The sequence below is a fragment of the Plasmodium berghei genome, assembly GCF_900002375.2.
Source record: "Plasmodium berghei ANKA genome assembly, chromosome: 13".
Lineage (NCBI taxonomy): Eukaryota > Apicomplexa > Aconoidasida > Haemosporida > Plasmodiidae > Plasmodium > Plasmodium berghei.
The window spans coordinates 570,930-584,501 of record NC_036171.2 but is presented as its reverse complement, the minus strand read 5'-3'; the positions used below and the strand labels follow the sequence as shown (position 1 = coordinate 584,501).

The 13,572-nt window shown below is 19.5% G+C and overlaps 5 protein-coding genes across 5 annotated transcripts; 3 read left to right on the top strand and 2 right to left on the bottom strand.

Annotated features, from left to right (window-relative positions):
• Window positions 1–775: 775 nt before the first annotated feature.
• PBANKA_1313600 (conserved protein, unknown function) lies at window positions 776–1,789 on the top strand (the record flags this gene model as incomplete). Its single annotated transcript, XM_034566719.1, has 1 exon — window positions 776–1,789. One exon carries the CDS (start codon window positions 776–778, stop codon window positions 1,787–1,789), a length of 1,014 nt encoding a protein of 337 aa, XP_034423288.1.
• Window positions 1,790–2,403: 614 nt separating this feature from the next.
• On the bottom strand, window positions 2,404–2,853 carry PBANKA_1313500 (conserved protein, unknown function; the record flags this gene model as incomplete). Its single annotated transcript, XM_034566717.1, has 1 exon — window positions 2,404–2,853. One exon carries the CDS (start codon window positions 2,851–2,853, stop codon window positions 2,404–2,406), a length of 450 nt encoding a protein of 149 aa, XP_034423287.1.
• A 1,008-nt stretch (window positions 2,854–3,861) lies between these two features.
• PBANKA_1313400 (exosome complex exonuclease RRP6, putative) lies at window positions 3,862–7,125 on the top strand (the record flags this gene model as incomplete). The annotated part of the gene is made up of 1 exon (XM_034566716.1): window positions 3,862–7,125. One exon carries the CDS (start codon window positions 3,862–3,864, stop codon window positions 7,123–7,125), a length of 3,264 nt encoding a protein of 1,087 aa, XP_034423286.1.
• Window positions 7,126–8,462: 1,337 nt separating this feature from the next.
• Window positions 8,463–9,920, top strand: PBANKA_1313300 (conserved protein, unknown function; the record flags this gene model as incomplete). Its single annotated transcript, XM_034566715.1, has 1 exon — window positions 8,463–9,920. One exon carries the CDS (start codon window positions 8,463–8,465, stop codon window positions 9,918–9,920), a length of 1,458 nt encoding a protein of 485 aa, XP_034423285.1.
• A 1,682-nt stretch (window positions 9,921–11,602) lies between these two features.
• Window positions 11,603–13,572, bottom strand: PBANKA_1313200 (AP2 domain transcription factor AP2-O5, putative; the record flags this gene model as incomplete). Its single annotated transcript, XM_034566714.1, has 2 exons — window positions 11,603–13,248; window positions 13,524–13,572. 2 exons carry the CDS (start codon window positions 13,570–13,572, stop codon window positions 11,603–11,605), a joined length of 1,695 nt encoding a protein of 564 aa, XP_034423284.1.

The window sequence follows — 13,572 nt, the reverse complement described above, 5'->3', positions numbered from 1 at the left end:
GTAAAACTTAATATATAAACAAATAAATGTATATATGAATCACAATTTAATCGTTAATTTATATTTTTGTTTTTTGTAAATGATTTTGATTTATTAATTACTCTGAAATGTTTATATTAAAAGAACTTTTGGTTTACTTTTTTTTAATTCCTAAAGCAGTTATTTTATTTCAGTATATAAGTAAATATATACATTGAGAGAAAAGGAAAGAAAATTAAAAAAATAAATAATGGAAAAGAAGGAAAAAAAAAAGGATTTTCATTAACAATAATATTGTTTAAAATATAAATAAGAAAAAAATTTATATATTAAAGTAAAACCGTTAAATTGCAAAAATTATTTATATGTATACGTTTTTTTCGTACTATAAAAAATATTGTATATATAAATATATTATTATAATATATATAATGATCTTCATTTTAGAGAAAAAAAAAAATATATAATTATATACACATGATAGGAAAATAAAAACTAAGCTTGTACGGATATAAGGCAATTGATTATTCTTAATTATTTTCAGTATAGTAAATTTTAAGAAAAAAATATTTAATATAATTTAGTGTATAATGTTGTAGTTTTAATTATAAATATTAATATTTTTTACATTATTTTGTGAAAACAAAAAATATTATATTAATATATTTATTTATGTGTATACGTAATGATAGTAATATGAATGTAAATGTTGTAAAAGTATTTACTATATTTCATTGGGAAAATAAGAAATAATAATTACAAAACGAATATAATCATAACGATAAAAATTGTAAAGATGAATGAACACACAAAAAATGATGCATACCAAAATATAAATAAATATGTGAACTTAATTGAAGATTCTTATATAAGTTTCAACGCAAATATACACATAAATACGGATACAAATGAAAGGAAAGAAAATAATGATATTTTAGAAAATTCAAATAATAGTGATAATTCTTCTAGTAATTCTAATATTTTATCAGACAATAATGATAAGAATATAAATAACAATGATATTAACGAAAAAAAAAAAAAAAAAAATTTAGAAAAATATAAAAGTTTAAAAAAAGATAACGACATTAAATTAGCGGTGAAAATTTCTCTTCAATATTTGCTAAAAAAACAACCCTTTCCTGTTAAAAGAGATGATTTATTTTCAGTTGTAAATAATTATGTACCAAATTGTAATAGTAATTTAAAAAGAAAAGTACTTTTGAAATTACTAAAAAAATATGTAAATGAAATTCTTGCATTAAAATTATTAACCTTAACAAGTAATACAAAAACAGAATATGTATTATCACAAAATATTTTATATAAACAACACAATGATTTTTTATATTCGAAACTTGATCATAACATTAGAGGTTTTATAATATTTTTAATTCCTTTCTTTAAAATATTTCATAATAAACTACCTTTAAATTATTTGTTAAATGAATTAGCTAATCTTGGATATAAAACTTCGAAATCAAAAGACGAAATCTTAAAAATTCTTAATGCACAAAATATTTTTACAAATATAGTAAGCAATATTAATTTATATAAAGAAATTGTTGATCCGATTGATTATATTATTTATTCTAAAAAATTATCATACATAGACTTTATTAATGATCAATATGATGAATATTCCCTTGACGGGTTTTATTGTATACCTACATTAAGGTTTGAATATGAAGTTAATACTAAACATTATATAAATGAATTATTAAATATTTCAAATAAGCATTATCAATTAAAAGACCTATATGTAATTTTTGAGGATAAACATTTTTTTAATTTAAATTATAATAATATATAATTCATATTTTACTGATATTATGTCATAATATCTAAAGTAACATCCCCCTACGTATATAGAGGATGGATGGTTTACTAATGAATCATATAACTATCTTTTATATGTGTATACAAATACATATTTGCAAAAGCGCAATATGCGTATTTTTTCAGTATTTTTTTTGTGTGTGAAAAAAAAACATAACTTTAAAATATAGCATTATCCTTTTTTTCACACTTTTATTTTTACATTTTTTCATACTTTTATTTTTACGCTTTTTCTATTATGAGTGCATATATGTGTGTACTTCGTTTTAAGTGAAAAAGGGAGACACTAGTAGATAAAAATATACAAAAAAATTATGATAATATTTGTAAATTTGAAAAAAAAAAAATTCAAAATAGAGTAATGCAGCTAAAATGCTAAAAGAACATGAAGGGGGATAAATTGAATATATTCATACATACTCCTTTTTTTGGTTGTAAAAAAATTACACATAGAATGTGGATATATTTAGAAAATATAACAAACAAGTAGAATTATTATTATATTAAAAATTTGCTTAAATTAATTGAATTTTCTTATATGACTAACTAAAAAAATATTATATATAGTATTATTATTTGTAATGTAAACTAATTATTTTGATTATTTATACTTTCATTATCATCTTTTATTAAAAACTTTTTGAGTTCTTCCCACATTTTCATTCTATCTTCCCCTACTAAACTACCATCTAATTTTGCAGAATGCACTTTTTTATCACAAAAATACCAAAGACTATGTATTTCATTCCCATATGATAATGGAAAACCATTTTTATCCTTAAGATTTATTGGTGGTCCCATTTTTAATAAGCTAGTTTGTTCTTTTAAACAATCTGATTTTTGAACACTATCAACATATTTATGATATTGTGTGTCTATTAAAATACCGGTACAGTTCATACAAAACATACTTGGATACCATTCACTATATTCATCCGTTTTATATTCAATATAATTATTTTCATTTATATCATCATAGCAAATTAAACACAATAGATTGTCTGGTACTTTTTCTGCATGTTTATTTTCATTTGACATTTTTAGCTAACTAAAAAAAAATATTAATATGCATATATATTTGTAAATATATACATTACCCATTCAAATTGAAAATAAATAAAATGAAGAAATAAATGATTTATTTTTCTCCATATTATTCATATTACTAAGCAACTAAAAAAATTCATATTCATATTTCTACAATTAAATTTCAAATATTTAAAATTAACATAAATATATTTTTTTATTTATAATTTAAAAATAATAAAATCTCGTCATTTATTTTTAAATTAGAATGAAAAAAATTTTGTACCTAAAAAGTGATGCAATTATTATGAATGCCAAAGGGGGAAAAGAAAAAAATAATTCAAATTTATATTATATATACGTATATTTTAAATATTTGAAAAATATATTCACATGCAAATTTTTTTGTGATAATACATAATCACTTATCGTAACTCCAAAACAAACAAATGTTATCATATATTTTATTTATTTGATTGATTAATAATGCGCATAAAAAATGATATTGTCATATTTTATCAAATTACCTTGGAATATAAATGAATTTTTTTTGTTTTAAAATATATCCAATTATTATCTTACCATTCAATTATTTTATATTTTTGTTTTAATAAATTTTTTTTTTTTTATATGTAGAGTTCAATTTAAGTTTGTAATACTCGTTAAAAAAAAAATTATTTTCCTTGACATTTTTTTTGTTTTTCTTATGTATTTTGATTATAATTTTTTCTCCTATTTTTTAATTTATCAAAAGGGGGGAAAGATAGACGAAGAAATATATCAAGCATTAAGCCTTTCATGTTTTAACATCATTTTTGGAAATTTCAAGACCATATATATATATATATATATTTATATTTATTTATTTTGAAAAGTTGTATGTTTTATATATATAAACCTCGATAGAGTAATGTTCATGTGCGCATATTGAATAGTCATATAAATGATTTGTCTATGCGCATACTAATTGATAAAGTGTATATATATACTACTCATAAAAATTCGAATATGATATAACAAATGGAATATTGTCGTAAAAAAATCGAGGATTTATTAAGATTAAAAGGGGTAGAAGAAAATGAGCCTACAAATGAGGGCAGTAATTTTTTAACGAACAAATTATTAAATGATGTTGTTGAAATTGTTAAATTAACAAATAAATTAGCACATACTAAATCAGACAATAATAATATAGAACTAATGTCAAATAACGAAAATATTAATATTTTAAAAAAAAACTTATTAAAAATTATTTATGATTTATTAATATATAGTACAAATGATGAAAAAAAAAAAAAAATATTATTGGAAAATTATGAAAATAATACTATACCAGAATTAGGAAATGAAGAAAACTATCACATTATATCATCAGTATTAGAAGAAATCATTCAAAGATCTGAAAAATTTTTAAACCTTTTTAATTTAAATGATATAGACAAAATATTTTCAAATTTCCAAAATAGCAAACTTAATGATAATAACACAAATGATAATGCTGTTAACAAATTAAATTTTTTGAGTCAAAATAATGATAAAAATCGGGTGGAACATAAATCAAATACTAATGTAAAATTAGAACAAAAAATTGAAAATGATAATATTAATTTAGTTAATACAAATTCAGAAGAAGATGAAATTGAAAGAAATAATAAAGAGATAGATTCTATTTATAAAAATATGATAAATATAGATATTTTACAAACACCCGAATTGAATGAAGCAAATGATGAAAAAAAAAATGATAAATATCAAAAAACAAAAAAAAGAAAAAGGGATAATCACAATAATAGTCAAAATGGTAATACAAACAAAAATTTAATAAAAGAAAATGAACATGGAAAAACAAAAAAAAAACGATTTTCGTTAAATAATAATTCAAACAACATTAAAAATTCGTGGTCACATTTAATAAATAATTATGCAAAATATTTCATACCACGCATACATATAAAACATAACAAATTAATCGATTTAGAAGATAATTTAATAGCAGCTATGAAATATCAAGAAAATATAATAAAAATGAAAAAAAAGGCACTAGTATATAATGAGCAATTTAAGAATAATGAATTAAACGATATTAGAAGTATCGAAATTGTGAATGAAATATTTGAAGAAAAAGAAATAAAAGATTTTGATGCATTAAGTAATGTCAGTGAAATTAGTGAAGTAGATAAAAATACAATAGATGATCAAATTGAAAAAATATATAAAGTGGAAAAACATTACAATGAAATGAATTCAAAATCTGATTTATCAATTTTAAAAGAAGATACTGCTATTAATGAATACTTTTTTTACAAATTGTTAAAAAAAATAGATAAAAAAATAAATAAATATTGTGAAAATTTTAATGTTGTAATAAATAATCCTTATGCATTCGAAATAAATAATTTAATAAATATGTACATAAATTATGATGAAAATGTGCAAAAGTTTTTAAATATAAAAAAGGATTTAATAAAACCAATAAATATAAATTTGAAAGAATATAAAATAATAAATAATAAAAATAATTTAATAAATATGATAAATATAATTAAAAACACATATGATAAAATATCTATAATAAATATAATAGATTATAAAAATAGCTATCATGGTTTTACTTCCTTAATATTAGTAGGAACACAAGATATAGATTATATTATAGATGTTTTTAATATATTTGAAGATATATATTTATTAAATGAAATAACAACAGATTCTAAAATATTAAAAATTACATATAATTCTGAAAATTTAATTTTATTTTTTCAAAAGGATTTTTCAATCTATTTTATAAATATTATTGATTTATTATTATGTGCTAATTGTTTAAATATCAAAAATAGTGTTCCTTATTTGATTTTTAACTATTTTAATGTTAATATTGGTTTGACATCTATTACTTCGGTTCCTTTAGATCGACCAATTAGTTCAGAATCCATTCAAATTTTGAAAACACATTCCCATTATTTATATCATTTGTTCGATTATATAATAACTGATTTATATTACAATTATCTTTTTAATCGCGTTAAGAAAGAAAATATCGATTCCACATCTATTCAAATGGATAAATCTGATAAAGATGCAGTTTCTCAAAATAGTGATTCTGATCCAGATGATCAAAAAGAACATTGTATAAAAAATCGAGGAAATTACAATTATACATTAAATTCGTCAAAAAAAATTAGCAAAATATATAAAACAAATGTTTATGTAAATTTTGAAAAAATTAAATTTTCAGATATAACCCCAGAAGAAGAAAAACAAGGAATAGATATAATAAAAACGATGTTTATTGAAAGTAATCAAATTTGTTTAATAAAATTTGAGATAAAAAATGAAAATGATAATATATCAAAAACAAAGGATCAAATAAAACAAATTATAAATACTTCTTATAATACAACTTGTTGTGATAAATTAATAGAAAATATATTAATTTGGAGAGAAAAATTATCGAAAAGAATGAATTCACCAACTGATAATATTCTTAATATTCATAATATTATTTCTATTATATTAAATGGTGCAGTATCTATATCAAATTTAAAAAATAACATTACTCCTTTAAATAATATAATTTCAGAAAATATAGAATCATTATTTGAAGTTATTGTTAAATCAAATATAAATAATACTAATCTTAATATTGGTAATAACAAAAGCAAAAGAGGAAATATATTTTTTTATCATAATTATCTCGAAAATTCAAATCAAAATGATATTCCTCCAGACAATAAATCAAATTTGATTTCGTTTTGTAATAATAATATTAAAAGTGAATTAAAGTCATATGAGAATAATATTATTGTTCCAAACATGTATTTTCAGTCCATATCAAACAATGACAAAAACGAAAACAGTGAAAAAAATGATAATTATGAAAAAACAAAAACTGATATAAGTCATTTAAATAAAGGAGATGAGATATTCACTTTAGAAAAAACATTTTTTAGTGAAAATCAAAATGATACTAATTATAAATATGAACAAAATAATAATACTTTTATTAATTACAATTTGAAATATGAAAATTATACCTCTTTATCTTCATTAATTATTTCTATGAATCAAATAAAAGAAAAAATATTAAATGAATGTACAACTAATAAATCTATTAACAATATAAAAGATGAACAATTGAAAGTAAAGAAAGATATTTTTAAAAATAAAAAAAAAGAAGGTAACAATGATAATAAAAATAAACAAATATATAAATCATATAACAATCAATATAATATTAAAAAGGGAAGAATGAATGGAAAAAATATTTTAGATGAAATTATGTAAAGTTGGGAAAAAAAAATAAAGAAGTATAACCAATTTTAATTTTATCGATCTTAACAAATTCAATATTTTCGATATATATATGTGTGAATAAATAAAATATTCCTTACAATCTATAGGATTTAAAATATAAAATAAAACAGAATGTGTTAGTACTCATATATATATAATTATATGAAAACAAATGATAAGGAAAAAAATGAAAATATAGACATATAATTAAAAACTATATATTTTTTAACTCCATGTGCTTATACAATAATTTTATTTTTATTATTTGAATATTTTCTTGTTTTTTTATAAATCATTCGTTTTAATATTTTTAGTTATTTACTATTTTATTATGCCGCATACATTTATGCACACTTTAATTTGAATATATTTTTACACTAATTAGTTTTATTCGTTTTTGAATTTATTTTATAGATTTTAGAAAAATACATATTTGTTAAAAAAAACAAATATAATGGAATACTATAAATGCAGATAATATATTAGCATTTTTTTCATACATAACTAATATCCTCATATTGGGTTTTAATGATTATTTTGTTTTTTATTTTATTCCCTATTAATGTAACACTGTAAATAAATATTTTCATACAAAATTTAAGTGAATTTTTTATTTTCCATCATTTTATAGATGATGAAAAAACAATATACACCTAATAATACAACAAATAGTAAATGACAAATTTTTATGTTTATACATAAAAAAATATACGCATATTATTTTTTTGTGCACACGTTTTTAGATTGTAAATTTGTAAGAAAAAAAAATATTAAAAAAATATGTCTAAATGTTAAAATAATGAAAATTAATTTGTATTCCATTATCAAAAATACAGATTATCAAACACATAAAATGAAAAAAAAATAAATAAACAGCAAACATAAATATATTAATATATAGTCAAACATTATAAAGCTAAAATTAACGGAATAAAATAGGCAAACAGCCAAATAGGATATTGAAACAACGATTAATAACAATACCATAATATTGCTGCAAATAAGAATTTTATCATAAATTATGATATGAATTAATTTCGCACTGTATTATAAATGTATATACAACTTTTTGTTATTCATAGTAATTAATACACTTTTATTTTTCGAGTAATATAAATTTTTTTTTATCTTTAAAGAAAATATTTATTACTGTGTATTTCTGATCAATTTTTAATATATTTAAAAGTATGTGTTAATTTTGTTTTTTTATTACGACACTAATTAAATAGTAGTATATATTTATAATTTTAATGATTACACATTCGTAGGTTAATTTCACACAACATTTATGAACAAACAAATTAAAAATAAAAAAGGGAAATATAAAAATGGATGAAATACCAGCTAATATTGGAATAGCTGGAGATAATGAAAAAGACCTTTTGATACAAAAAAACGAGATAAAATATGATATACAAAATGATGAAAATTACAAAAAATTAAAAGAAGAAAAAAAAAGATTAAAAAAAGATTTATTAATTAAAGACAGTGAAATAAATAGCTTAAAAAAGGCATTAGAAGAAAGAGACAGAGATACAAAAACTAATTATATTCCATTAAATGAAGCAAGGAAAATTACTTATAAAGCATTAAGAAAAGGATCTGCATCACAAAAAATTGTAAATTTAATAATAGGAAATAGTATAAATTATAAATTAAAAAAAAATGCTCTAAATACATTATTAATTAATGCATATGGTATTATGCATAACAAAAAAACTCATAATTATCCAGAAATTTTAAAATACACAGATTCACATTTAAAATTATTTAGACAAGAACAATTAATTTTGTTAGCAGAAAATGAAAGATTAACAATACAAATGAAGGATTTAAAAAAACAACTATTGGATAATAAAATTGATATATTAAAAAAAAATGAAAGTAAATTATTTTATTCTATGAACAAAATTTCCAAAAATACACATAACTATAATTCTAATATAAATAATTCCAATATTAATAATTTAGATAAAAATGAAAATGATTATATAGAATTAGACGCTGATCTTGTTGAAAAAAATTTTATAAAACTAATAAAAAATATTAAAATTGCGCAATTCAAATTATTATGTTATGCCTTTAGAAAATTGACAAATAATTTTTATTGTAATTCTCATTTTAATAATCAAGGGTTAGGAATAACATCAGCCTTAAAATATAGTGCAGAAAATTTAAACAAAATACTAAAATATAAACAATTTATAAACTTATGCTCAGCATTTTATAAATTATTATTTTATAATCAAAACAATTATATATATAATGATAAAAATTATAATTATAATAATGTAAATATAAATCCATATGAAAATAATAATTATTCTCGTTTGAAAAAAAAATCAAATAATAGTGGAATATCGAATTATGTTTTTAAACCCTATTATTATGATAATCTTCCTAGTGCTATGTTTGATACAAAGAATCAAAAATATTCATTTTCAAAAATCAAAAATAATAATATTATAAAAAACATCATTCAGAATATTCCAAATTATTATGAACAAAGTGATACTATTGATGCATGCCTAGATCCATTCTTTTATGACAATCAAATTAATAAATCTGTTCCAAATAATTATTATCCCAATTATTCACGCATTAACAATAATAATAATAATAATCATATTTCAAAAAACGCATATTTCAATATTGGGTTAAATAAAACTAATGAGAAATGTGAAAACTTTTCTTACATAGGGGATTATGAATACTTGAAAGAGTTAGATTCATTTGAAAAGGAAAAGTTTATAGATATGTTCATAACTGAATCGAATAAAAGATAATTTTTATTTTGTTATACCATATGTAGTATAATATAAAATAGCATATTTGTACAATTTCACATTTTGTGTTTGTTATGTCTTATTATTTAGGCTCATTTATTTTCTATAAAAAAAAATAAAAATAATAATAAAATGTTTCTTCATTTTAATAATTTTTTATTTTAATTATAATAAAAATATTATTTCGTTACATATAGGCATAATGCATATTTTTAGTAACACTCTCCATATTAGTGAATGTATATAAGAGTATGAAATTTTTTTATTTTATTCACGAAATTGAAGTAAAAATATCATGAGCTATTTCACTTTTTTTTGTAAAATTTACCAAGTTTATACACATATACATATATGTATACGTTATTTTTTCATTTTAATTAAATGACCATAATTATTAATTATTTAATTTAAGCTATAATATTTTTTTTTATAAAACATAACTTTTGTTAAACTTTTAAAAAGTCTTAACAATTTATGCACACATATTTAATCCGTAATAAAACTTTTCTAAATAGACAAAAGTCGTGTTTTAAAATTGGTATTTATTGTATTATTTTTTTCCTTATTTTATTAATATTTTTTTTAGAAAAACCCAAGATTTATAAAGTTAGACTTTTATTTTTTTAAGACATAATAGTTTAGCTTTTCGATATATATATATGGATGATAATAAATGATAGTAATATTTTGACCTTTGTTTTTAAATTTAATTGCTTTAATTATTCAAAAATTTTCATTTAAGTTATAATAATTATTATTAATTTTAATGCAAATAAATGTTCTCCTTTTTCTTTTTTTCTTTTGCGTATTATTTTACTGTTGAAAGAAGAAATAAAGAAAAGGGAAAAGAAAAAAGAAACGAAAAAATGAAACAAACAAAAAGCAAGACAAACAATTATATATATATATATATATATAAGAATGAAAAAAAGTGTGTGAAAAAAAATAAACAACAGCAATAACTATTATTATTACCATTAAAAATTCATATATAGGTAGGTCTTTTTCACATTAATATTTTCTTTCTATTTCTATTTCTCTCTCTCTCTATATATATATATATATATATATATTATATAAATCGAAATGCTTATAAAAAATACACATATTGAGAATATGTACATATGAAATCAAATTTCAAAATAAAAAATATTACAACTATTTGCAATAAGTGCATCATATAAAAAACTATATAAATGTATTACATTAAACAAAATATATACATTTAATTAGAAGGAAAAATATATATTCATGCACATATATATACATATTTATATACCTTTTGTTTGGGAATTTTTGTGATATATTTAGAGCCCAATTTTAATGCAAATTATTGTGTAATAAAATATTATTTGTAATTAAAACAAGCGAATTCTATACATGTATAAATACATGAATATAGATAATCTCATGGGATAATAATAATAAAAACAAAAAAAAAATGAATGAAAAAAGAAAAAAAAACGCAGACATTTCTGGCAATAATAAGATTAATTTTTCTGGGTGTATTTTAGGGATTTATATTTTTTATACATTTTATTACCTAATTAAAAAATTCTAAATAAAGTAGGAAATCGTAGAGTTAATGAAAAATAATACCTAATAAATTTAGAGATATAATATAAGGTAAGAAGAAAATAACAAAATAATTTAAATCATATATTTCAACAATCTTGTAATTGTTATAATTTGTCTAAATAAAATAACTGAGCATTCAAATTCATATGACTTGGAAGCTTATTATTTTTAATACATTCACTAAATAATTCAAGATATGGTTCTAATTCATTAATATGTTTTGTCAATTTAGCACTTTTTAAACATAATCGAAGTGAATTTGAATATCTTTCTCTTTTTTCAATTCCCACAGGAATTTTAGGAATAACATTTTTTTTTAAATCTTTCAATATTAATGCTAAAGCCTCTCTAGTTAAATCTATAAAATTTGTTTTAGCATCTTCATTATTTTTATTGCCATAATCTGAATAATATTCATGAGAAAAAATAAAAGTTCCTTCACATTCATTATTATACTTATTTTTTTTTCTTATATTTTCATTATAATCGTAATTACCACCTTTTATAAAAATCATTTCTTCATTTGTTTGTTCAGGGGAATCAATTTGAAAATCTTTATCAGTAATTAAACAATTATTATTACCTATAATATTTGTGTTAGATACATGATTATCTATATTGTTGTTATAATTTCTTTGAATGTTGTTATGCTTACTATTTGTAGTATTAGCAGAAAAATTAAAATTTTTATTGCCGTTCATAATATTTATATTGTTAATATTATTATAATTGGCTGTAAAATTATGATTATTATTATTTCGATCATCTGTTGTAGCAGTAAAACTGGACTTGCTTGATTTTACTAAACAACTTATTTTGTCTTTTATTTTATTATTTTTTTTTTGATTTTCTATTTGGCAATTATTTAATCCATTTTCATAAACTTTATCATATTTTCTATACATATTATCATCCATAGTATTAATACTTATCCCATCACCTTTTAAAATTGAATATAAATTATTATTATATTCTTCGTTTTCTTCATTATTAAGGTCATTCATATTTTTAAAAAATTTTATATTTGCATTAGTATTGTTAATACTTGCATTGATATTATTTCCTAAAATATCACTATTTCCATTTTCTTGATTTTTCTCGACACCATTTCCATATTTATAATTGCACCGTCTAGTATTATATCTTCTTTTTTTATTTAATATACCATCATTAATATTTAAATTATCATTTTCCATTAGTATGTTATTTTTTGAAAAATTTGTATTATCATCATATGGTATATGTGTATATATATCTCCATTATTATTTTTTTTATTTTTTGGATATTTCATTTCTTTTGTATTTATATATTCATCCATATTGTTATAATTATTATTTGTAAACTTTACACTATTAGACATTTTATAGTTTTCTACATGCTCTCTTATATTTCTACCATCTTCACTTTTATTATTATTTTCTTCATTACTATTACTGCTATTATAACAATTACTTCGGTTTTCATGTTTTACTCCGTTTGGCATTGAATTATTATTATAATTGTAAAATGTTGCATTTTTACATTCAACCGCTAATCGTTTTGCTTTTTTATATCCATGTTTTTTTACTGAAAATACGCGAAGATGCCTTCCACTTCCCTTTACACATGCTAACCAACATTTTGTTCGTGCATTATACCAAACTCCTTTATTTTTTCCATTATCATCTGTATAATCATAGCTATCGTTTTCGTTTGTTTCCTGAGTTTTATCTTCAATTGAATTTTGGCTTGGATTAGGTCCATCGCTAGCTGTTTATTCATAAAAAAAATGTATATATCATATAAAACAGTTAAAATATTTATAAGAAACTTACAAAATTGTTTACCAATTCTATTTATTATCACATATGTATGGAAACTCAAAACCGATAGAAAGAAAGACAACCCATAGGCTGAATTAGTTACAATATAGAAAATACAAAAATACAAAAACGAAAGCATCCAATGTATTACACACATATAATATATAAGAGTTACATATATTCATTCAAATATGTTTTTTTTTTATACAATTTTAACATTACCTTCTTGAGCTTGATTGGGATTTTGCGAATTAGCGTAATTAATCATCAT